Source organism: Selaginella moellendorffii, unplaced genomic scaffold, assembly GCF_000143415.4.
Source record: "Selaginella moellendorffii unplaced genomic scaffold, v1.0 SELMOscaffold_28, whole genome shotgun sequence".
NCBI classification, from domain to species: domain Eukaryota; kingdom Viridiplantae; phylum Streptophyta; class Lycopodiopsida; order Selaginellales; family Selaginellaceae; genus Selaginella; species Selaginella moellendorffii.
In genome coordinates this window covers 112,260-134,315 of record NW_003314289.1, presented here as the reverse complement: position 1 = coordinate 134,315, position 22,056 = coordinate 112,260, and the positions used below count along the sequence as shown (strand labels likewise).

Sequence of the window (22,056 nt, the reverse complement as noted above, 5' to 3'; positions counted from 1 at the left end):
TGATATTTCTGAATAATAGGTTGCATTTCCTTTTCAAACATAAAAGTAAATATGTTCATGCTCTTTTGTATTAAGTTGAATTTGTTTTCTATATTCTGCAATTAAGTGCTACTATAATGAAATAGAGATATAAATTATGGAATACAAATAACTATTTAGCATTGTATAATAACAAACCTTTAGATATAGATATTTCAAGTTTTGCATTCTATTTTACAAAAAAATTTAAAAACCATAAATAATGCTTGATGAAGAATATATATTGGCTATCAGTATTAAATATTTATTTAAATTTAAATATAATATTTTATTTAATATTAATAATTAATTGAAATTAATTTATTTAATAGTCACAATTGTATTCAACTAATATTAAGACAGATTACTACAGAACAATTGACAACAGATATTATTTGGTTAGACAAAAAGATCAGATATAAAAACTTAATGGTAAAATTGCTAATAGCATTCTTAAAGGATCACATGCATATATTTAATAATGTTTCTGAAATTATATACAAACTATTACTGGTAAGAATGATGGATTAAACACTATAAAATACTTAGTTGCATGCAAAATGAAGAAAAATATATGGCCACAACATAATAAAAAGTTTGATCATGGGAATTACAATAACAAGTCATTAAAATAAATTATTTATTAATAGTATAAATGCTTTTAAAACACATATGGCATATGAAATTGAATTTTCAACATGTGGAGGAGAAGATTGGAAAGAAAGATGTTACTACCCTGTCCTGATGCAAGGATGTGGGCATGGATTTGCCAACTATTGGGGAGATCTCACTTGCAGGTGCATTGCCTTAATAGGGAAGCATATGTTATGAGATTGATGTGATTGGTATTCTTAGAATCTTTTTATGTGCCCAGGAATCTCCATCTCTTTGTGAGAGGGTTTAGGAAGCAATCACAGAACTAAAGAGCATCCATTTGAAGTTAACTTGACTTTATTTGACTTTATACAATGACTTGACTTCTTTGACTTTCACTTGGTTTATGTTGCCATTATTTGACTTACATTGACTTTGGAGTTTTTTTGCTAGGTCCATACAATCTTCTTTGTCAATGATAAAATGGTGGTGGCCATGAGCTTACAATCTATGGGCTTGGTGAGGTATGCGTCCATGCCCACCTCCAAACACCTCTCCTCGTCTGAGGACATCGCATGAGCAGTGAGCGCCACTATTGGGACATGGCTGCCACTGCCCTCCTCGGCTTTGCGGATTTCTCTAGTGGCACCATATCCATCCATTCTCGGCATCTGGAACCAAAAGTTTTCTCAAGGATCAGCGAGAACGAGAAAGATCTAGCTCCATACCTGGCAGTCCATGAGAATGAGATCGAATGGCTTGCGCTCTTCGTCTACTACCGCTTGATCTTTCAAGCTCCCCTTCCAAGCCTCCACTGCGGCCTGTCCATCGGCCACGGCAACCACAGTAGCTCCAAGTTTCTTGAGAAGAACCACTGCCACCTTTTGGATCACCGGCGTGTCTTCCGCGAGGAGTATGTGTATTCCCGTCAGCGAGGCCCGAGGCTTGACGATCTGTTCCACAGTGGCCGGAGTTTTGGGAGCTACTGGCGGTATTGTTGACGAAACACACGGAGCTGGCTGGATCTTTGCTGCCAATTCCACTTCTTTTCGTTCCTCGTCTGTGTATTCCTTGAGCTCCATCGCTCTGTGGCTGATGTCCTGCGAGCCTCTGGTGCTGCTAAACCCGTCCTCGTCGTCTCCACAGTGTGTCTTTTGAGATACGTGACTCGCAACTTCTCCAAGGATGAGGTCCATTCTTTTCGACAATCTCTCCAGTGCCTTTGGGGGCTCTTTGCCGTACCAAATAGTGTCCTGTGCATAATCCACGCTAGTGTTTCTGAGGCCAAGGATGCCATCTTTCCACTGGAGCCCGGGAATGAAGCAGAAGCTGTCTGGTAGAGTTCCTACCAGCGACTTGAGCAGCATGAAAAGCTTGGACTTGTAGAGAGGCTTGTTGACCATGATGGAGTATCCTTTGTCACGTATCCTCATCTTCACTGATGCTGGTGTGTCATGATTCAACACCCAGGATACCAGAGCACCTCGTTTGCTGAAGTTGTTTAGCGCGTTGAGGTGATCCGTAAGGGCCTCGAGGTTCGCTGGCAGTAGCCTCGTGTCCAGGACGACCAATAACTTTTTGCTGCTTTCGCTATCTGGAAGTTCCTTGTCCATATGCCCGATAAGGCTGTTCCAATCTTCAGTGCTGCTAACGTCGAGTCTCTGTTCGGCGACCCAGTCAGTCAGGAAAGACCTCAGCTTCATTCCTTTCATTCCAATAAGAACCTGTGTAACAAGTAAACCTGTCGACGACAATGTTCTGGTTGTCAGGATTGAGTTACCTTGAACTGGTTCATGTCAACAGGAAAAGAAGGCGATTGAGCCAAATGCGTGGTGTTATCTGGAGTGGATACTTCGAATGGAGAGTCGTACATAAGATAGAACCGCATCAAAGTTCCTGGCTCTTCCTTCTTCACAACCTTTATCTCTCCTCCCATTTTGCTAACCTGTTTGCTACTAAATCAGGAAAAGAGGCTCTTAAACGATATACAAACCAAAGAACGGACGATGCAAAGGCCAAGGCCGGTTCCTCCATGTCTGAAATACGAAACACAAACATTATCAGTGTCGTAAAATGTAAAGAAAGTCTGTTATACGTTCGACTTGTTGAAGTATCTGCTTGGACGAAACTATCGAACACTGTCTCCCATTTGCTTGGATCAATTCCTGCTCAAATAATTGTTATGGAGAAAATGTGTTCATGGGAACAAACTTACCACATCCAGAATCATCAACTTCAAACCACAAAAGGAATTTCTCAATGTGACCTCCTGACGCTTCCAACGGCTCGTATCGTGATACAAATGGTTCTGCCCAGCCACGTATTGTAATATACCCAGCTGCAGCACGAAAAGATTTTTGAGAACATCACAGTAAATCTTGGCTGGCTCACTAAGTACATGAAGTGAACTTGATTGAGTTGCCAATCAAATTCGCAAAAATCTGAACTGTCCTTGTTAAGTCCCCACGAACCATCTGGGGAACGTTATCTAAAAAACCAACAAGATTAATATACAAGCGAAGACTGCACAGACAACGTTTACCTGCGAGGTCGAGAACGATATCAATGTCAACGCATTGCACAGAAAACATGTCAATCACAGCTTCAAGTTCATGACGAATGTTAAAGTCGACCTTTTCAAGAACTAACTTTCCAGATTCCACCTGTCAAAAACAGATTCAATGCCGATTCTTGAAGCGCCAAATCTGAAAGCTACCTTACTCAAGTCCAGAATATTATTAAGGAGGCGTAGCAATGCTGTTGAGCAGTGCCTGATCTGAGAGACGATAGCAATTTGCTCCACTGTGAGGCATGCATCTGTAAGCAGTATATCCAAAAGACCAATAACAGCAGCCATTGGTGTTCGGAGTTCGTGGCTAAAATAAAAAAAAGTGTCAACAAAGATTTATCGAACATGTAGATAGAGCGTACCTCATATTAGCAAGGAACTGACTTTTGTAATTACTAGATGCTTCTGCGCGCTGCCTAGCATGAAGGTGTTTTATAAGCTCGGAACGAAGCTTCATCTCGGTGGATACTCCGCTTGTGAAAATAAGTATCAACAAGCATCCTACAACGAGGATGCTTATCGCCACCGAGACAAGGATTATGAGCGTGGTGCGGCCCCTGTCATCGACATCTCCCAAAACGTAGGATCGTGGCAGTAATATTACTCCGATCTGTAATGTTAAAGTTTGAGAATGGAGGAGCTTAGATAACCGGTTGCTTACCAAAGGCAGTCCAGTTAAATTCCAATAGAAGGAGTCGATATAAAATTTTTTCCCTCCGAGGACGACGTCTTCGGCATGAACCTCCTTCTGTTTAAGAATGCTATCGGTGTGATACTCTCGCAGCCACCTTGCACCATCTCTGATGACGGAATCTTGCGCGTCCACTGCTGGTGTCAACTTTGGCCCATGAGATAACACCCTCACAAGAGAATGGTTGCTGGATGACGCAAGTAGCAGACCATCGTAGGAAGTAAGGTAGAAAGATCCACTGTAGTTCCTTGCAAGGTCCTTCATCAGGTTGCTGATCCCCGAAAGTGCTGAAGTTACGACCACTGTTGCCATAAGTTCGTTTGTAACTGGATGTCTCACATCGGCCGCCGATGACAAGAGGCACTCGTTGTCCGTCGAGCCGACTGCTACGTGCCAGAACGTTTCGCCGGTCTTGAGGGTAGATACGTTTCCAGTGTAGTCACTGAAGTTCACCGAAGGTATGGAAACTGCCGAATCTATGGGCTGACCAGTAGAAGGATTCAGCTCTTCTTTGTACCACTGACCTGTTGTCGAGGCTTCAACAGATTCGAGAAACTCTGTACCCAAAGTGGAAGCGGCTGAGTTGTTGGAGAACAAGTAGTAAGTTTTGTTGTTCAGAGGATTCCGGTCAAAAGCCAGCAGCTGTCCGTTTGAATACAGAACGCTCAGCGTCTTCAGCGACTGGCGACTCGAGAACACCGCCCATGTAATGTTTCTCATCACCAAGTGCTGCGGCTGTGTGTAAGTCCATAAGACTGTAGCACGAAATGAAAACTGTTTTACCTGGTGGGACGGATGAGAACCATTTGGTGTAGCAGGAACACTTGAGGAGAAATGTTTCGGGATCATATAGTCGGACAAATTCGCCAGTGTAGTGGTAGCGTCCAGAGTCGTGCTTATCAAGTTCCATGATCTGGATATGGTCCTCTTTAGCAGCTCCACCCGCAAGCTGTAAGCCAGGCTCTTGATGGACTTCGTAGCGTAAGCTGTTGTGAAGTGCCAGGTCAAGATGGTGATCAAGCCGATCAGAATGGCGAGCATCAACTGCAAAAGAAGGACGCGTCAGACACCAAACTGATACAGTCACTGGCACTCTACTTACTGACCATGATCGCAATTCGAGCTCCAAAAACTCCATAGTAACTCGATCGGCATTTCTCGAGAGCCACGAGCGGGTTGCGCTCCACTCTGGCTCTCCTGAAAATCCCCGGTCTCCATTTCCTCAGCTTGGCTCTCTTCATGCACCTGGAGCACTTGGAGCACTCTTCCTTATCGTCGTTTTCGTCGTGATCAGCCACTTGAGCCTTGTCCACCACAACTTGGAGACGCTCGTCCATCCTTGCCGGAGATCCAATATACTAGTCTCGATTTTCGAGCTCGCGCGAGAGAGTCCTTCACAGGAAACTGGAGCTCAGCTTCCTCCTCAAAAAGAAAGACCACCACGACGTTCCTTTCCTTGCTTGTCACTCGTACCAGCAGCTGTAAGGACTGTACACACAACAACACAATAAGAAAGAATTTTCCCAGTGAAAAAGCTTCGCGCCTCTTCGAGGGTCAATGACAAAGACGCGCAGCTCAATCAGCATTCGGGCATAGCAAGAATCGCAAGGATCACGCAATCGATGCATATATCATCCACTTGCAAGGCCAGGACAGAGCAAATCTCGCAAAGAAGCCCGCATCATAGAACGAAATCCATGATAAAAAAATGCCAGATCTCCCGCAAGAGCGCAGGCGCTCCACTAAACTATCCCTCGCGACAGCGATCTGGCACGCGATTCTTACCGTGGGGAGGATCAAAGCGCCAAGCGGCGGCTCGTGGAAGCGCACCATCGCCCTGTTCCCTGCCAGCTAGGGTTCTAACCAAGTGGAGGGAGATTTAAAATGGCTAAAGCTGTGATTAGACTAACGTATAATTAATATTATCACCCATGTGCTCCACTTATCGAAGATTATTCTTTTGGCGCTTGGATGGAGGACGTGTTAACGAACTCTTGTTACATCTGATGTCGGCCCATAACCTGATAAGCTTGTTTAAGCACTGATGGAGGGACGAAGAGCTAACGTTAGATTCCATAGAGCTTTCACACAAATTAAGTTCTTTGTTACCTCCAAGCTTTCCAAAGATCTCTTTAACTTGCAGTGATATCAAAATGGTCTCGCCAAAACTCTAAGATAGATCACTTGGTAAAAGGAAAGAAACAAAGTTAAGTCACACAAGAGTGAAAGATCACCTTGGATCGCTCAGATTTGTACCGCAAAGTTTCGGAGAATGCCCAGCATCCTGTTCGCCAGACCATTTTCCTCGTACTTCCATCTACACTCCAAGCTGGCCTTGCGTTTCAAAGCGCCATCTTCTTTGCAGAGCTTCCCGCAGAGAAAAGAGACCTCCAGGCTGCGACACCTCACGCAGTTGTCCTCCAGAGTGAGCTCTTTGATCCAGCTTACAGCTTCCGAGTAGACGCTGGTCATGAGCTTCGAGAGTCTTCGCTAGTAGGAGTGAAAACCTGCTGTGATTCCTCCGGCGAGCCTGCTACCGGGACTTCGTTGATGTCGAGTAAGAACTTTTGGTCCTTGGGATGCTCGCTCTCGGTCTCTGCTTCTTCCGGCAAACGCTCCAAGTCGAGGCTTAAAGTCCTTTTCAAGTCCTTCCGGACTCTCTTGCTGGATGGTTCTGTCGCTGCATCGTGGGATTGCTTTCCTGCGGCTTCGCTTTCCTCCTCCTCCAAGATGATCTCCACCTCACTGCTAAAGGATATGTCGTGCTTCGGCTCACCCAGAACTGATGGAACTTCGAAAGGATGGACCAGTTTGATCTTGGACGAGTTTGTAGTAAGCACAATTCCTTCCACAGGAATCCCCGGCTTGCATCTGTCCGAAGTCATGGAGTCTTCCATTGCCGACTGTGTGCTGCTGTAGTACGAACTCATGCTTAAAGACACAAGCTCTTTGGAGGCTTCGACGTTGAAGAGACAGTGCGAAGGTACCTCGACGACATCGTGGTTGGCGGGATTGTGGCACGGTATCCCGAGCTCATTGTTGATCCGAGCCTTCAAAACATCCATCTTGAGTTTCTCCCCATGGACGAGGATGACGTTGTGAGGCTCGACTTGTCTCACAAGATCCATGATGCCTTTAGCGTCCGTATGAGCACTAAAAGCGAGCAAATGTATCTGCGTCAAACACAAGTTAGTGCTCTATTTCTTAAAGAGAAATTAAGATATTCTAACCTGGCATCGAACATCTATTGTCGTTCGCTTGTCCACTTCTACCCGCGTGGGCTTTCCGGAACATAACTTTTGTGCCACAGTTCCCGCGAGACAAAACCTGGTCCATCACCTTTAAGCGCACCAACAAAAATAAAAAAACTATTCAAAAAGCAAAACCAGACCCGGGTATGATGAGAAGATTCTGCTCTACAGGAGCCCAGTGTTTTAGAACTTCCAAGGACAGTCCGCCTGTGAGCATCCCGGGCGTAGCAAAAAGTATACACGGTCCGGGGCCATCCAGTTGCGTCCGATCAAATGGAAAAACTGTTAAGTTTGATGTTAGAAAACGAGCACGAAGAACTTGAAGGTTCCTTCTTACCATGCTTGAAGTCAAAAGCATTGCGAGTCACGTAAGTGTCTTTAATTCTCTGATTTGTCCAGCTTATCAGGAGTTTATAGTACGCGTTACTCTGCATCGTCAATCCTAAGAGTGATGTCAAGAATGGCACACGAAATTAATGCAAAAGAAAAATCGTACCGGCAGAAAAGTAGATGGGAACTTTAAGATTCATGCGTTCCCAGTACTCGTCCAGAAGTATGCACAGCTCCTGAAACCAACGATATGATACTGTCTGAAATAAATCATAAAATACCTGAGCTCTGCCGAGGGCCGAAATAGGTATGAGCACTTTCCCACCTTTGCTGACACAGGTATGTACCTACCATCGACAAATGCTGTATAAATGCTGAAAGAAATGAGGCTCTTTCACATACCACGTTGAGAAACTCTGCTTCTTTAGCCAGCCTCGATTCACGAATAGTTGTAGCATAAGTCGATCTGCAGACCAAAATGAGAAGCGTGAAAGAGAACTCGATTGCCATACTCGGTGATCAGTAAATCCGGCTTCAATCGGTCTATCTGAGCCGCTCCAAGATGACGATCCGGAGTCATGTTATAGTCACCCGTATAAACAACTGTACTGTTTCCGGCCTTCACATAAAACATAGCAGCTCCAAGAACCTGCAAGCAAATGTAAGAAAGATTTTCTTCTTCTTTTAACTTCTAAAAGTTTAGCGGGCTACATGTCCAGCGTAGTAAGCGCGGAACGCTAGATCCCTGCTAACTCGAATCGTTTGCCTCAAGTCCACAGCAATGACTATAGTTCGAGCACGCATTAGCAAAACCAACTGTGTTGAAACTGCACAAGAATGAATACCTTTCTTCATGCATTGCTGAATGTGAAGCGTCGAGAACTGTTCTTCTTCCCCTCTTCTATCAACCATAATTTTGCGATAGTCTTCCAGCATGATCGGAGCCAAAGCTTTTGTTGGATACTGCAGAATAGAAATAGAGAGAATCCTTTTACAGGACAAACACAACTTACAGTCATATACACAGGTCCTTCGTAACCACAAACTTCAGTAAAATATGGTAGAGCTCCAACATGATCCAAATGGCTGTGATCACAAACATTGAGCGTATCCACAAGAACCAAAAAAAAAAAATAAAGAAAGAAAGCTACTTACAAGTGTGTGACGATGACGCAGTCGATTTCGTGAGTAAAATCCCCGGTTTTGGAGATCTGCGAGAAATCTGGGAAGCGCCGCTCGTCTTGATATCCCATATGCATCCCGCAATCGAACATTATCTTCTTTCCTCCCATGGACACAATTACACAGCTCTTGCCCACATCCTGGCCGGCTCCTGGATCAAAATCCATGAAGAATCCACCAAAGGAGATAAAAAATCTAACAGCGAGTCCGAGCTATGCCGCATTCGATCGCTTACCGAGGGGAACGCACTTGATCGTCATGGAATCGATCGTTTCCGCGCAAACGAATTTGCATAAACCCTAAACCAAAACCCTAGCTAAGATGGGCCACGTCACGCCATATACTTTGTGGCGCGCGTTTGATGAGCTAGGCTATGGCGAGCGCTGCGATAGGTCTGAATCCTCTTCCCAATCTCTCCCGGACGCCTCCACTCTCTTGCGGCGGCGCGGGCCGATTTTGCGCATCGAGAGCAGCTCTGTGGCAGCAAATCGATGGCAAATGCGGTGGATTGAGGGCTGGATTCTTGAAATGTAGCAGCAGCAGCGAGATTACGACCGCGACAACGCCCGATTCGTCCGAGGAGGAAGAAGCTGGGGGTGCTGGGAGCTGGATACCGGTGGTTCCATTCGCGACTTTGCCGAGAGGAGAGAGGAGGCTTGTGAGGCAGGAGAATGAGACGATCTTGCTGCTGTGGTACAAGAACGATGTGTACGCTGTGGAGAACAAATCGCCGGCGGAGGGCGCCTATAGCGAGGGATTGATCAATGCGAAGCTCACACCAGTAAGTATCTATGCATTGGGAGGGAGGCTTCATTGCGTGCGTTCCATTTGCATCGATCATAGCATAGAAATTAGTCAAAGAGTTATCTTCAGGGATGATCGAGAGAGAGAGATGCACTGCATTGTCGATTTAAGTAACATCTCCTAGAGTTTCTAGTCAGATCATCGTGAGGAGATAAAAAACAGTTTTCAAGGCTACGAGAGTCCAAAGCTTTTATCATGCACGATTGCAAGAGAGAAACATCGACTTTGCCTTGAAAGGTCGCTCTAAACTTTGTTCTTCCTTGTGCTACTTTGTTCCAGGATGGCTGCATTGTTTGTCCCTCCACTTCATCAACGTTTAGTCTCCAGACTGGAGAGATCAAAGACTGGTACCCCACGAATCCAGTGATGAAGCTCCTGCTCCAGCCGACTAGAAATCTCGTCACATACCCCGTCAAGATCGACGGCGACTACATCTACATCAACACGCAACAGCAGGCAGAGGACAAGAAATCCACCGAGATCGTTTTCAGCGGACCGACATTCGCGGGAAGAACAGCCTCGGATGTTAACATCGAAGAAGTAAGCCTTTCTCGATTCCAAAGTTCCAAGGCGAAAAGAAATCTCTCTTTTCTTCCACAGGTTCGTATGGTGGTGGAGGACGAAAACAAGCGGGTGTTTGGATTCACGCCGGAGAACGAGATCACAAACGGCAGGGCGGCGATGATGGGCTTCTCGCTGCTGCTAGTTTTCGAGCTCGTCACTGGCAAAGGGTTCTTGCGAGGAACGGGATTCCTCGATTTCCTCTACCAGTTCTTCAAGTGATAAGAGAGAGCTATGTGAATAGATCGATCGATCGCGCTCGGTCACGAATCATCCTAGTCGTTTCCATACGCGAAAAAGATAGAAGATAGAATTAATTACTACAACACGATTTGCCGCGAAAAGGTTTAAATTTAAAAAGATTCATGAATCTAGGGCACTTTAATTAGGGCTGGCATCGTGGACGTTTCCCGTCCATGTCATTGGCGGAATTCCAAACGGCCTGCCACGCGGATAAGCTGGTGTTTGTGTTCTTGGAGAAGATTGCCTTTACTTCGCGCTGTGAGGGCTTTAGGTTTTCAAAGGGGGCTGCGATGGAGGATAGGCTTTAAAGGGAGGGGAAAGAATGGCGGTGGCGTGCGAGAGCAATCCTAGCTGCTTGGCCGCAGCAGGGAATTCGTCGTCGCCATTGCCATCAAGGAGGCAATCGCTATTTGGCTGGAGGCGGTGGCAATGTAAGCAGCGCAAAGATTTGGGGTTGAGCCTGCGGCGGTCGAGAATGGGCGGATTGTGCCGTAGCGGCGGCGCGGAGGATGGCGATCAGCCGTATGGAGTTCCAGAGACGGCGGTGCCATCGCAATGGGACGTGGTGGGATTGGGACAAGCTATGGTAAGCGGCATTGCCAGGGTTTTGCTAGGGTTTAAGCATGCTTGGTTTGTTTCTTTCTTGAAGTTCCCAATGCTTCTTTTCTCCAGTGCTACACCTTTTCTTCCCTATCCATTGGCGTACGCATTCTCTTCCCTGTGATTGCTATCCATTCGCGTAGTTTTCTATACACTTCATAGAATTCTTGTTATTGTTATCCTTTTTCTCATGTTCTCTTTTTTTCTATGTAGGTGGATTGCTCTGCTATGGTTGGCAATGACGCTCTCGAGAGGCTGCAACTAGAGAAAGGAGTGAGAACCGTTATCGACCACGAGCAACGAGGCAAGGTTCTACAGGCTCTCGACGGCCGGAGCTACAAAGTCTCGGCTGGAGGCTCTCTCTCGAACACACTCGTCGCATTAGCGAGGCTCGGGACGGGAAGGATCAACGTAGCCATGACTGGGAGTGTCGGCAAAGATCCATTAGGCGATTTTTACAGGTAAGTTCTTCGGGCTCGATTTTTATCTCTTACTCACTGTTGTGTGGGTTTTCTTCGTCAGAACAAAGCTCTTACGTGCCAACGTACACTTTCTATCATCCCCGATGGTCAGGGGCACGACTGGAACAGTGATCGTTCTCACAACACCGGATGCCCAGCGAACTATGCTTTCCTACCAGGTGAAAAAAAAAAGAACCATTTTTTGTTGTTGTTAGATCCTTGAAACCACAGGGCATGTCCTCGGTGATTGAGTACGACCAAGTCCTCGCCAAAGCTCTCTCCGCCTCGAGGCTCCTGGTGGTGGAAGGCTACCTCTGGGAGATCCCCCAAACAATCCAGGCTCTCTCTCGAGCTTGCCAGGAGGCTCGCAAGGCCAACGTCCTCGTCGCCCTCACTGCCAGCGACGCCTCGTGCATATCTCGTCATCGCGATCAATTCTGGTACACAAAAAAATCACTCTTTTCCTCTCTTTTTCACCGAGAGCTTGTTTCCTTCTCCCCAGGGACGTGATGGAATCCAGTGCCGACATCCTCTTTGCAAACAGCGACGAGGCCCGAGCTCTGTGTGGATTTGGATCGAGCACGAGTCCGAGCTTTGCCGCGCAGCACCTCAGCCGCTACTGCAAGCTCGTGTCGGTGACCGACGGCGCGAGAGGATCTTACATCGCTCTGGCGGGCTCGGTCGTCTACGTCCCTCCATCGCGACGCTGCAAGCCTGTGGACACTTGCGGCGCCGGGGACGCGTACGCTGCCGGGCTGCTCTATGGGCTGCTGTGCAACGCCCCCAACTTGCGGGGGATTGGGAGCTTGGCGGCCAAGGTGGCGGCAATGGTGGTGAGCCAGCAGGGGGCACGGCTGAGGCACGAGGACGCGAACCAGCTCGCCATGGAGTTTGCGCTCCAGCAACAGCAGCAGCAAGCATCGCCGCCAGAGCTCAAGGTCAGGAATGGTGATCTTGAGTCTGGAACTGGCGCCAATTTGTAGCAACTCATTGAGTAAATCTTTGAGAGCTGACCTCTCTTTTGATCCAGCTCGCCAAGGATGGTAGGGAAAATGGCCGTCCCTATAGCTAAAGTGTTACGGCCTTCCAATCTTACTCTTGCTCAGGAAGCGATGCTCACAATCTCATGAACTGCCACGGAGAGATAATGATTGGAAAGCAAACGTAGTACTGCTGAATATGTGCGTCAAGAACATGAAATGTGTGATTGTGTTGACTTCTTCAGATTAAATAGTGATATGAATGATTTTATTGTTGTAATCGCTTTTTTTTTTTCTTACACCTCTGTGAAATTCGACTGCAAAAAGCTCAAGTTATCAAAATGACCAAGCTGGTGATTGGAAGTGAGCGGCCATAACATATTAACCCAAAAAGCATGTATTATTATTCTCCAGTGCTTCGCATTTTCTTCCCTGTCATTGCTATCCATATTCTTGGATGGAACTCTTCCTCGAGCTCAAAAGAGATAAAGATTTACTCATTGAACGAGAGAATGCTACAAATTGGCGCTAGTTCCAGACTCAAGATCACCATTCCTGACCGTGAGCTCCGGCGGCGATGCTTGCTGCTGCTGTTGCTGGAGCGCAAACTCCATGGCGAGCTGGATCGCGTCCTCGTTGCCTCAGCCGCACCGCCTGCTGGCTCACCACCATGGCCGCCACCTTGGCGCAAGTTGGGGGCGTTGCAACCATAGAGCAGCCCAGCAGCGTATGCGCGCGTTCGCTAGAGATCTTCGGATCATTGAGTGGCAGCAAGTGACGAAAATCCATGGAAAATTGGGATAGTCGAGTGCAGAAACGTGAGTAGCGGAGTTCTGGGATGGCAGACAGGATCGCAGAGCTGTCTAATCGACCTGAGGCTTGGCTCCGAGCAGGATTTCTCGAACAAGAGTCTCGAGAATGCCGAGAGGGCACCAAAGTTCCAGCTGGAAGGCCCATTTTTCCTCCGAGAAGGAAAGAGTTCTCATGGAACTTCATGACTATAGCCATCCTGGAGTGCACTTTTAGAAAACTCATTGTCCAACAGGTAGCTTGTGTATTCTGCGAGTGACCATTTGTTTCAAAGTTCATAAGCATTGATGGTTTCTTCTATATCGTACAGGGAATTAAGGAATAGTAGCATGTTTTGGAAATTCGTCACATTTGGCAAGTGCATAATTGATATATAATTAACATGTGAACCATCATTTCAAGCTATGAGGTACTTCCTTCTTCTCTTCTTTTTTTATGTTCAGATGCAAATATAACTAAAAATTGCCTCAGGTCTTTTAGAGATCTTTTTTATGACTCTATTTCTTGAAGTTTTCACTTCACCAAATTGAAACATTTGAGAATTCCATCCTTGAAAACACATATTAATTGCAATGTGCACTCAGTATAATATCCTTTTTCATGGCTCAAGTCTTGTGGGGAACCTCTCAGGCTTCTTATCTTGCTTTGGGAAGTCATGCTCACTAGATGAATTGTTATGGAGATAAAGGTTGGAAGTTTCAACAAAATTTGCTATCAGTGTAAATCTTTGGTGGTAGTAACAAATATTAAAATGAAAGTGGAAAGGGTTCCATGTGAATAGCAATTAGACATGGGTTAATCGATCCTAAGAAATTAAGAAATCCTGTGTGAAGGGTGCAATGTGTGGTATAGAGTACTGCTGGATGAGTGTGTCAAGGACATTGAAAATTTTGTGCATAATTCTTAACAATTTCTTAATCTGTTTTACACTTATAAATTAATTATAACATGTTTAAAAACATCTGCTTAAATCGGTTGCTTTTGAGTTTAGGGTTCCTCGTTTCACTGCATTTTGGGGCCGCGCTTCTGATCATGAATCCCGAGTAGTAAGCAATTTCTTCCTTTCTGTTCGAGGATTCTGATCTTGAATCGCAGTGACTATTTGTTCAAGCTGTTGCTGATCGGGGATTCTGGTGTTGGAAAGTCGTGCTTGCTTCTGAGATTCGCTGTAAGCTCATATTCTCGCGAATGCTTCTGAATGGGGGATGGATTGTGGCACAGGACGATTCTTACCTGGAGAGCTACATCAGTACGATTGGAGTAGACTTCGTATGTATGAGAGGATTCCTTGTTATTTCATTCTGGAAATCTTTTCTCAGAAAATTCGCACCGTGGAGCTGGATGGGAAGACGATCAAGCTCCAAATTGTAAGCCAGAAAGGACTTTACTTCTTCGCTTATGTTCTTCCATCTGTCAGTGGGACACGGCTGGCCAAGAACGTTTTAGAACGATCACGAGCAGCTATTACAGGGGAGCTCATGGGATCATCGTAAGTTCTCTTGTTTCTTGCCAGATCCTTCTCGATTCTTTTTTAAAGTTCTCGATTTGTTCCTAGTTCTTTCTAGTCTTTCCTTGCAAGTTCTTATCTTCTCGACTCTTTGTTTTCTCAGGTTGTCTATGACGTGACCGACCAGGAAAGCTTCAACAACGTCAAGCAATGGCTCAACGAGATCGATCGCTACGCGAGCGAGAACGTAAACAAGCTTCTCGTCGGCAACAAGTGCGATTTAACTGCAAAGAAAGTCGTGGATTATCAGACTGCCAAGGTGACAACTTCTGTTATTCTTTCTTTCTACTGTACAAAGTAAAAATCTTTTCTTCGTGACAGGCCTTTGCGGATGAGATTGGAATCCCGTTTCTAGAAACCAGCGCCAAGAATGCTACCAACGTTGAGCAAGCTTTCATGACCATGGCTGCCGAGATCAAAAACAGGTACGTTGGTGTTTGATCTTCTCTCTTTCTTTTTCTCGTTTTCTCTTCTTTCGCGTGTAGAATGGCGAGCCAGCCGTCGATGAGCGCTGCAAAGCCCACCACAATCCCACTCAGAGGACAGGTTTTGCAGCACAAGCCAAACTGCTGTTCTTGAGCACCTCCGCGCTTTGTAAAGTTGTAAATTCTGGAGAAAACATTTCGACTTGTTAGCTACGCTGAAAAGAATTATTTGCAAATAAACTTACTTCATCCAACGTTCCGATCAATCAACCTGTCCAGAGTGATAAACAAAACTCCCTGACTTACTTGTGAAGCACTTTGTACAAATCCTCCCATACACGCTGTGGCTGGCTCTCGCTTAACGACCTGGAAGCTCTCTCCAAGTTTTCCAAACCACGTCCCAAGCGCGCCACGCTCGGAGCCGCCGGAGCCACCTCGATGGCCGACTCAAGCCTGTCACCGCTCCACAAAATCCCAGCACCAGCCGCTACACTTCCTCCCAGCACCAGCCATGGCCTTCCACCACTCGACATCCCTTGCTTCTTCCTCATCAGGCAGTAAAACGCTGTTCGAATCGCCGATAGCGTCGCTCGCTCGGCAGTAGCCACTACGCTGTGAGCAGCGGCTCGAGCCTTCCCGGCACTGGCAGCAGATTTCACCACCGCCGAGAAAGCCTTGCCTGGCGTGAGGAGCGGAGTGACCGACTTTGCGAAGACAACCGTCGCGTTTCTCTTGATCTGAACGAGCCCGAGCTTGACGAAGGCCGGGGCCTTGAGAACTAGAACCTTGGTGAAGGGAGTCGTCGCAGAAGCCCACCAGGGGAGCGAGGCGATCCCGACCACGGCCACAGCACCACCGGAGCCAACTATCTTCTTCTCTAAGTTTTCGTCACCATCATCATCGCCAACTTTGTCGAATTCCACTACGAAGCACTCACGGGCACGGTCTCGGACGTCCGGAGCCACGGCCGTGTTCCACTGCCGGCGAATGCCGGCTATGCTGCTCGCGTCCACCACCGCCACCACCGAGCCGTGAGCTCTCGCTTGCTCCTGGAGAGCCTGGGCGAGAAGAACGTCACCTTGATCCGCCCCAGACATCTCCTCAAACTTTGGAGCTTTCCGGAAGCGTTTGGTGCTACTGTCGGATCGAGAACCAGCGGCAGCGAGTGCGATCCGAAGACCCTCCACCGCGAGGCGAAACTTTTGAGCCCCGGCGAGCTCGGTTTGATCCACAGGCCTTCCCTGCTCGACGTCAAAGAGCAAACTCCGTGCATGCGCCAGTGCCGTGTTCATCCCCGGGAGCTCGCGGTACGCGTCGTGTAGATCGACCAGGAGAGCGTAGAACGACGAAGCATAGGCCGGAAACTCGCGAGAGTCGCCATGATGTCTATCACCGTTTCTCAAACTCTGGCACAAACTTAGTCCCTGGAAACTCGAGGATGCATCGTAGACTCTAGCAGCAATCTCTGGTGAAACCACCATTTGCCCGAAGCGAATCCGCCCAGCGTCACTCTTTCCCGCGTCGTTCTTCCCTGTGCTCGGCGTCTCGAGGAAAAGAAACGCACACCTAGCCTCCCTCGCAGCATTCTTAGCGCTGAGAGCCGGTCCGTGATACGTAGTTCCAAAGATGGATCGCAACACTTCCACTCCTGCCTTGCTATCGAAGCTCTTGCGCTGCGAGCTATCTAAGAAACAAGCCCCGATCACCGCCAGAGAACTCGTTGGAATCCTCTCCTTGCCACTCTCCTCCTCCGATCGAAGACCCGCGAGATCTCCATTTCCTACCTGTGCTACCACCGCTCCCGGCTTAATCGCGCGCACGACCTCCACGGCATCCAGCGCCGATCGCTCGGAAAGAGCCTCGGATGCGAGCAAATAGACCAGACCTGGCGGTGCCCTCGTCGATTGAGTACCCGGCGTCTTGAGCAGCGTGACAAACCTGCGCGTGGACTCTGCGATCGCGGCCAAATCGCCGTCGCCACCGGCTGGATCGGAGCGCCAGAGGAGGCGGCCGAGCCATGGAATCGGCCAGGGCGCCATGGGAGCGCGCTCATCGCCATTGGACCTCCATTACAATCCTATCTAGGGTTTATCCGAAGAACCCTAATTTTCGCATTTGGGATTCCCTGGGAATCTATTTCACTTCGCGGCTTGGATCGTGGCCACGAAATTCGATGCCGCGAACGCGGCCGATCCTCCCAGCACGGACACCGCCGCCACCACGGCCTGGAGCACGACGAGCGGCACCGAGTTCTCCGGGACGAAGTAGACGAAGGCCGGGCCGAGGAGGAGCAATGCGAGCGCGGTGGTGAGGAGCGCGCCGGGCGTGGATGGATCCGTGGCGGCGGACAGGACGCCCAGCTCCTCGGCCTTGGAGAGGAGCCCTAGCTTCTCGATGGAGGAGAGCGTGAATCCCAGGTTCTCGGCCGTGGAGAGGAGGCCGGCTTTCTCGGCCTTGGTGAGCAGCCGGAGCTGCTCGATCCGCGAGAGGAGCTTGATGTTGGGCGAGTCCCCGGATGCCTTGTCCCGGAACTTGGCGGATTTGTCACCGATCGACAGCACCTTGGCGACCTACAGGAGTTCCAATCCATGAGAATGCTGTTCGTGAGCAAAAGAAAATCACTCTTTCGATGGATGGGATGGATGGAATGGATTCCTCGCTCGCTATCGTTCTGGATCGATTGCTCCCTCGCCGCGCTTGGATTGGATCGCGCTTACTCGAGAATTTCACTCTGGGATTGTGGATTGGATCACTTACTCTTCTCCTGATAGTACGATATCCCCCGGCTCCTCCTCCGGCGATCGTCCCAGCGGCCGCTCGCACCACCAATCTTCGATTCCGGCAGCTTTGCGATGGAGGAAGCGCGACGCCGGGGCGAAACATCGCGAGATTGGACGAGAGCTTCGCCATGGAATCGGCCATTGCCCTCTCTCCCGCCACACCTTCTATTGTGTGGCTCTCATGCCTCTAGCGCTATAATTCGAGATTATTCCATGGAAGATTCGTCTCTTTTCATGGTGGCATTGTTAGGGTTTATAGAGGCTACAAGGCGCTAGCGTCCAGATCGATGCAACACAGTAGGCCTAGCAGATCTACAGGCGAGCTACTCGGGGTCGATCGAATCCAATGCTGTCAGCTTGCCAATAGTACTGTGGGGGCGATTGGCTGGAGTGATTCAAGCGGGGGATTTTGGCGTGCGCGATGATCCAAATTCTGGGGCTTTGTGAGGGTCGCAAAGGGACGCGATTGGCGACGGATTGGAACGCGGCTGCGAATGGATGCCTAGGACTTGCCGCGCTCCTCGGATCGTCACGCCATGGATCTATTTAGAAAGCCGCCAAGCGCGTTCTAGCAGCTCCGCCGCGGGGTTTTGGAGATGAATTCCTGTAGCAAGGCGATTCTCAAGCCCTCGAAGGTGAGATTCCGAGTTTCTTGAGAGATTTCTTGCGTGATTTCTTTATCGCGATCCCTTCTTCCAGGATGTGGTGCCGCTCAGCACCTGGATCCTCATCTCCAAGCTCAAGGTGGAGTACATGCTCACGCGCGGCGCCGACGGATCCTTCAACCGCAACCTCGCCGAATTCCACGATCGCAAGGCCAGCGCTAGCCTCGCCCCACACGACGGCGTCGCGTCCATGGACGTGACCATTGATCGCTCCTCCGGCCTTTGGTCCCGGATCTTCCTCCCCGCCATCGCCTACGCCCAAGAAGAGCAAGAAAATCGCGACGACAAAGTGCCCATAATCTTCTACTTCCACGGCGGCAGCTACGCGCACTCCTCCGCCAATACCGCGCTGTACGACATGGTGTGCCGCCAGCTCTGCCGTACGTGCCGGGCGGTGGTCATCTCCGTCAACTACCGCCGGGCGCCGGAGCACCGCTGCCCGGCGGCGTACCGCGACGGCCTGGCGGCGCTCCGGTGGCTCCGGCTGCAAGCCGCCCGGCACGTTGCTGCCACGTGGCTACCGCCGGGGGCCGACCTCTCGCGGTGCTTTCTAGCGGGGGACAGCAGCGGCGGTAACATGGTCCATCACGTGGGCGTCGCGGCGGCTACCGCGCGGCACGAGCTCTGGCCGGTGCGCGTCGTTGGGCACGTTCTCTTGATGCCCATGTTTGGCGGTGTGGAGAGGACCGCGTCCGAGAGGAGGCTGGACGGGCAGTACTTTGTGACGGTCAAGGACAGGGATTACTACTGGAAGCTCTTCTTGCCCGAGGGGGCGGACAGGGATCACCCGGCTTGCAACGTTTTCGGGCCCGGCTCGGCCGCGGAAAGGGTGCTCGGGGAGATTCCAGTGCCAAAGTCGCTGGTGGTGGTGGCGGGGCTGGATTTGACGCAGGACTGGCAGCTACGGTACGCTAGGGGGATGGAGAGATCCGGGAAGAGCGTGGAGGTCCTGGTGCTCGAGGACACGCCAGTGGGTTTCTTCATCTTTCCAAACACCGAGCAGTACTACCGGGTGATGGACAAGATCCGGGGGTTTGTGCGCGACGAGGAGGAGCCCATGGATTCCTCGACGTGGAGAGATTCATCGCTCGCTCGCCAGGTACTTCCAAGTTTGTGTGGGTGTTTTCCTTGGATTGATCTCTTGTGTAGGAAAGAGAATAAGAACACGACCTGAAAGAAGAGGAGACTTGGGATCTCCCGCTTTCAAGCTTGTTCCAAGACTTGGAACCTTTGTTTTGGTAGCTTCCAAAAAGAAAGAAAGTATAGACGGCGCAGATTGTCGCCATCCAACGCTCCAGATTCACAGACACTGTGTTCGTCACGCTTTCGCGGGCGCCGTGTTTGTCTACAACAAGATGTACGCCGGATTGAGGCAAAACAAGCGTTCCATAAGACTCTGTCTGCTAGTTGCGTGGGATTTTGAGGAATCCACGGATGCTCGCAGCATATGCAGTCTAAGGTATATCTTAATTAGAGAGAATATTTCACGGCCAGGAGGATATTCTTTCTCTTGCCGACAGGATATTCGACTCTAGGCACAAAAATATTCTTTAGACTTTGATTCTCTCTCTTGTTAGCAAACAAGCGCCATGCCACAGCGATTGTTCGGCCAGATGCCGCTCTGGCACCTGGAATCTTGTACGTAGCGGCGTACGGAGGAGCGCAGTCAAAGTCCACGTTTGCCCAAATGCACGACTTCGTATCGTGGCTGCATTTGCCCTCCCAGGGCATCTGCTGGAATCTAAGCGGGTTTATGACAATATGCCTTCGGAACGGTTTCCTGAGGGAGGCGTTGAATGCCGAAGAGGGATTCCATGTTCTGGATTGTCGCTCAGTGTCGCATACTACCGCAATGGGCTTGTTGCGAGGGCCAGGCGAGGTTTCAACACGATCCCCAAGCCAGAGGAATGCAATGCTTGCGGCCTACAACTGCAGTGACCAGCTCTATCACCACCGAGATCACGGAAATATCCCCAGATGATGTTTGCTTCGTGAGCAGCACTACTGCTGCATGTTGTACCCTGTAAAAGTAGGCAGACAGCCACCTGGCTGACATATCATGCTATCGTTCGGGTTCTTGCACAAACTGGACTTCAAATGGACCGAGTGGATTAGAAGACAGCGAATTTTCCTCCAAATTCACCGCCACCACCTCCGGTATTCGAACCAACAGTTGTGTTCAGCGTGATTCGTTTTCTTGCAGTGCGGGCAAGGGTCGTATTCTCTGGTCGTGCTGGAAGAACTCCCACTGGAACGCTACAGTTCTTCTTGCCTGGCCTTGCCATGGTGTTGTGGGAAGAAGTCTTAGTCTTCTCATCGTTTTTCGATGCGCAAGGCAGTGTTATGTAAAGCTGTCAGCTGCATCGGAGGAGGTGAGAAAGGAGGGGGGAAGAGGAGGAAGCGACTCGGGCCATTTTTCTCCATTTTTTATCTGTAGAAGGAGACTGATCTTTTGAGAGTTTCAGACCTGCTACCATAGGTGTTGAAGCGGGATAGGATTTATCCATGGAGAACCGTTGCAAGATGTCCTCCATGTATTTTCGTTGATGGAGAAACAGGGAGCCATTTGATTGGTAATCGACCTGAATCCCAAGACAATGGCGAGCTTTTACAAGGTCTTTCATCTCGAAATGGGAAAAAAAACCTTGCTTGATCTCTGCGAGGAAGGTCAAGCTGTTACAAACCAGTCAAGAGTCGTTGACGTAGACGGCGATGTCATCTCCCACTTATTTGTAATAAGGATTTGCTTAAAGTGCATGAGTAAAACGTTGTTGAGGCTTGTGTAACTTCCAGATGTAGCTCTCTTTGCCTGGAATTTTGTAATCCTCCGGCTGCTCCATGTAAATTTCCATTGTTTTTTTATATTCAACTATAGCAGCCTCTTCTTGATTCTTCTCCCCCGGAACTTCGGTGGCGGCTTCTTTGTCCTCGCTATCTGAATCGGAAGTAACAGTCTTCGTCTAGCTCTCCATTGAGGAAAGCTGTTTTTAAATCCATGCCAATTCTCTGCTGCAGCGAGCGCGAGCAATGTTCGAATTGTTGTCAGCAGCCACTTGAGAGTAGCCTTTTGCGACTAACGGCTTTGTACTGTGGTCTGGGTTAAACTTGATGCTTGGAATCCACCGATTTAACCACTTGCTAGAGTGGAACTTCAGGAAATTCCACGCAGCTATGTTGATGCTCTCAAGCCTCCTGACAGGGAAAAATGGAAAGCTGCTTTTGATGAGGAATATCATTAAAAACAAGACAAGCGCCTCCTGGACAAGCTAAAGTCTCCACAAGATCTCCACAAGCCTTACAGGATGTCTTGTACAGCTGCGAGCATGGTCTCAATCAAAGATACATATCCCAAGGGAAACAGAGTCAAACTTAAGCCATGGCGGTGTCTTGGTGGGAGCGCAGATGGATGAAGCCGAGGAATGTGAACATCTCCTTAGCACGCTCCCATCCTCCTTTGACACTAAGTCGCTCCAGCCCACCGTCAAATTTCTTGGAGAGAAGCCATGACAGGTTTACCCAACAAGCCGGCTTCCAATTTCCCAAGACCAGGGTTGGCCCAAATGACCTGCGGATCTTTGAGACTCT

The 22,056-nt window shown here is 48.9% G+C and overlaps 8 protein-coding genes and 1 long non-coding RNA gene across 13 annotated transcripts; 4 read left to right on the top strand and 5 right to left on the bottom strand.

Moving 5' to 3' along the window:
* Window positions 1–991: 991 nt before the first annotated feature.
* Window positions 992–5,722, bottom strand: LOC9630018 (histidine kinase 1). 3 transcript variants are annotated; one of them, XM_024680661.1, is made up of 14 exons: window positions 5,658–5,722; window positions 4,979–5,360; window positions 4,656–4,916; window positions 3,843–4,607; window positions 3,544–3,791; window positions 3,329–3,488; window positions 3,155–3,275; window positions 3,011–3,100; window positions 2,828–2,950; window positions 2,708–2,777; window positions 2,606–2,648; window positions 2,393–2,557; window positions 1,341–2,336; window positions 992–1,283 (listed from the first exon to the last, which is right to left on the bottom strand). In XM_024680661.1, the coding sequence occupies exons 2-14, from the start codon at window positions 5,207–5,209 to the stop codon at window positions 1,062–1,064; spliced, it is 3,495 nt and encodes a 1,164-aa protein (XP_024536429.1). In that variant the 5' UTR covers window positions 5,210–5,360; window positions 5,658–5,722; the 3' UTR covers window positions 992–1,061. The 3 variants fall into 3 exon arrangements, with proteins under 3 accessions (XP_024536429.1, XP_024536430.1, XP_024536431.1); XM_024680662.1 differs by having other exon boundaries at window positions 3,843–4,601; XM_024680663.1 differs by lacking the exon at window positions 5,658–5,722 and having other exon boundaries at window positions 4,975–5,074.
* A 35-nt stretch (window positions 5,723–5,757) lies between these two features.
* LOC112348334 lies at window positions 5,758–6,350 on the bottom strand. 2 transcript variants are annotated; one of them, XR_002993015.1, is made up of 3 exons: window positions 6,107–6,350; window positions 5,982–6,055; window positions 5,758–5,913 (listed from the first exon to the last, which is right to left on the bottom strand). It is a non-coding gene; the product is annotated as an uncharacterized LOC112348334 (long non-coding RNA). The 2 variants fall into 2 exon arrangements; XR_002993014.1 differs by having other exon boundaries at window positions 5,982–6,350.
* A 2-nt stretch (window positions 6,351–6,352) lies between these two features.
* On the bottom strand, window positions 6,353–8,947 carry LOC9630614 (cleavage and polyadenylation specificity factor subunit 3-II; the record flags this gene model as incomplete). The annotated part of the gene is made up of 13 exons (XM_002975441.2): window positions 8,871–8,947; window positions 8,609–8,786; window positions 8,467–8,539; window positions 8,299–8,416; window positions 8,165–8,238; window positions 7,966–8,102; window positions 7,856–7,919; window positions 7,735–7,800; window positions 7,620–7,689; window positions 7,461–7,565; window positions 7,264–7,405; window positions 7,103–7,199; window positions 6,353–7,045 (listed from the first exon to the last, which is right to left on the bottom strand). Coding segments are annotated over exons 1-13 (1,842 nt in total), but the record flags the coding sequence as incomplete, so codon positions are not given.
* Window positions 8,948–8,991: 44 nt separating this feature from the next.
* On the top strand, window positions 8,992–10,344 carry LOC9630613. Its single transcript, XM_002975612.2, has 3 exons — window positions 8,992–9,416; window positions 9,719–9,979; window positions 10,040–10,344. The coding sequence occupies exons 1-3, from the start codon at window positions 9,009–9,011 to the stop codon at window positions 10,220–10,222; spliced, it is 852 nt and encodes a 283-aa protein (XP_002975658.1). The 5' UTR covers window positions 8,992–9,008; the 3' UTR covers window positions 10,223–10,344.
* Window positions 10,345–10,413: 69 nt separating this feature from the next.
* LOC9630612 (uncharacterized sugar kinase slr0537) lies at window positions 10,414–12,333 on the top strand. The gene is made up of 5 exons (XM_002975611.2): window positions 10,414–10,829; window positions 11,057–11,304; window positions 11,366–11,483; window positions 11,536–11,744; window positions 11,807–12,333. Exons 1-5 carry the CDS (start codon window positions 10,566–10,568, stop codon window positions 12,285–12,287), a joined length of 1,320 nt encoding a protein of 439 aa, XP_002975657.2. The 5' UTR covers window positions 10,414–10,565; the 3' UTR covers window positions 12,288–12,333.
* A 1,756-nt stretch (window positions 12,334–14,089) lies between these two features.
* On the top strand, window positions 14,090–15,280 carry LOC9630017 (ras-related protein RIC1). Its single transcript, XM_002975610.2, has 8 exons — window positions 14,090–14,140; window positions 14,190–14,262; window positions 14,316–14,363; window positions 14,414–14,461; window positions 14,512–14,583; window positions 14,705–14,860; window positions 14,923–15,026; window positions 15,087–15,280. The coding sequence occupies exons 1-8, from the start codon at window positions 14,127–14,129 to the stop codon at window positions 15,178–15,180; spliced, it is 609 nt and encodes a 202-aa protein (XP_002975656.1). The 5' UTR covers window positions 14,090–14,126; the 3' UTR covers window positions 15,181–15,280.
* Window positions 14,845–17,835, bottom strand: LOC112348333. The gene is made up of 3 exons (XM_024680664.1): window positions 17,784–17,835; window positions 15,272–17,596; window positions 14,845–15,210 (listed from the first exon to the last, which is right to left on the bottom strand). The coding sequence occupies exon 2, from the start codon at window positions 17,063–17,065 to the stop codon at window positions 15,329–15,331; it is 1,737 nt and encodes a 578-aa protein (XP_024536432.1). The 5' UTR covers window positions 17,066–17,596; window positions 17,784–17,835; the 3' UTR covers window positions 14,845–15,210; window positions 15,272–15,328.
* On the bottom strand, window positions 17,165–17,948 carry LOC9630611. The gene is made up of 2 exons (XM_002975440.1): window positions 17,784–17,948; window positions 17,165–17,596 (listed from the first exon to the last, which is right to left on the bottom strand). The coding sequence occupies exons 1-2, from the start codon at window positions 17,946–17,948 to the stop codon at window positions 17,165–17,167; spliced, it is 597 nt and encodes a 198-aa protein (XP_002975486.1).
* On the top strand, window positions 17,837–20,035 carry LOC9630610 (gibberellin receptor GID1C). 2 transcript variants are annotated; one of them, XM_002975609.2, is made up of 3 exons: window positions 17,837–18,441; window positions 18,506–19,570; window positions 19,621–20,035. In XM_002975609.2, the coding sequence occupies exons 1-3, from the start codon at window positions 18,403–18,405 to the stop codon at window positions 19,630–19,632; spliced, it is 1,116 nt and encodes a 371-aa protein (XP_002975655.1). In that variant the 5' UTR covers window positions 17,837–18,402; the 3' UTR covers window positions 19,633–20,035. The 2 variants fall into 2 exon arrangements, with proteins under 2 accessions (XP_002975655.1, XP_024536433.1); XM_024680665.1 differs by having other exon boundaries at window positions 18,506–20,035.
* The last annotated feature ends 2,021 nt before the right edge of the window (window positions 20,036–22,056 follow it).

Excerpts from the sequence above, each read along its gene's own strand:
- LOC9630018 (XM_024680661.1), bottom strand. The coding sequence starts at position 5,209 with ATGGACGAGCGTCTCCAAGTTGTGGTGGACAAGGCTCAAGTGGCTGAT. Across the intron at positions 4,608-4,655 it reads GTTCTCATCCGTCCCACCAG|CCGCAGCACTTGGTGATGAG; the intron begins GTAAAACAGTTT and ends ACTTACACACAG. Across the intron at positions 3,276-3,328 it reads ATATTCTGGACTTGAGTAAG|GTGGAATCTGGAAAGTTAGT; the intron begins GTAGCTTTCAGA and ends TGTTTTTGACAG.
- LOC9630613 (XM_002975612.2), top strand. The coding sequence starts at position 9,009 with ATGGCGAGCGCTGCGATAGGTCTGAATCCTCTTCCCAATCTCTCCCGG. Across the intron at positions 9,417-9,718 it reads TCAATGCGAAGCTCACACCA|GATGGCTGCATTGTTTGTCC; the intron begins GTAAGTATCTAT and ends ACTTTGTTCCAG. Across the intron at positions 9,980-10,039 it reads CGGATGTTAACATCGAAGAA|GTTCGTATGGTGGTGGAGGA; the intron begins GTAAGCCTTTCT and ends TTTCTTCCACAG.
- LOC9630612 (XM_002975611.2), top strand. The coding sequence starts at position 10,566 with ATGGCGGTGGCGTGCGAGAGCAATCCTAGCTGCTTGGCCGCAGCAGGG. Across the intron at positions 10,830-11,056 it reads TGGGATTGGGACAAGCTATG|GTGGATTGCTCTGCTATGGT; the intron begins GTAAGCGGCATT and ends TTTTCTATGTAG. Across the intron at positions 11,305-11,365 it reads CCATTAGGCGATTTTTACAG|AACAAAGCTCTTACGTGCCA; the intron begins GTAAGTTCTTCG and ends TTTCTTCGTCAG.
- LOC9630017 (XM_002975610.2), top strand. Across the intron at positions 14,263-14,315 it reads GCTTGCTTCTGAGATTCGCT|GACGATTCTTACCTGGAGAG; the intron begins GTAAGCTCATAT and ends ATTGTGGCACAG. Across the intron at positions 14,462-14,511 it reads AGACGATCAAGCTCCAAATT|TGGGACACGGCTGGCCAAGA; the intron begins GTAAGCCAGAAA and ends TCCATCTGTCAG.
- LOC112348333 (XM_024680664.1), bottom strand. The coding sequence starts at position 17,065 with ATGGCGCCCTGGCCGATTCCATGGCTCGGCCGCCTCCTCTGGCGCTCC.
- LOC9630611 (XM_002975440.1), bottom strand. The coding sequence starts at position 17,948 with ATGGCCGATTCCATGGCGAAGCTCTCGTCCAATCTCGCGATGTTTCGC. Across the intron at positions 17,597-17,783 it reads ATCGTACTATCAGGAGAAGA|GTCGCCAAGGTGCTGTCGAT; the intron begins GTAAGTGATCCA and ends GAACTCCTGTAG.
- LOC9630610 (XM_024680665.1), top strand. The coding sequence starts at position 18,403 with ATGAATTCCTGTAGCAAGGCGATTCTCAAGCCCTCGAAG. Across the intron at positions 18,442-18,505 it reads CGATTCTCAAGCCCTCGAAG|GATGTGGTGCCGCTCAGCAC; the intron begins GTGAGATTCCGA and ends CCCTTCTTCCAG.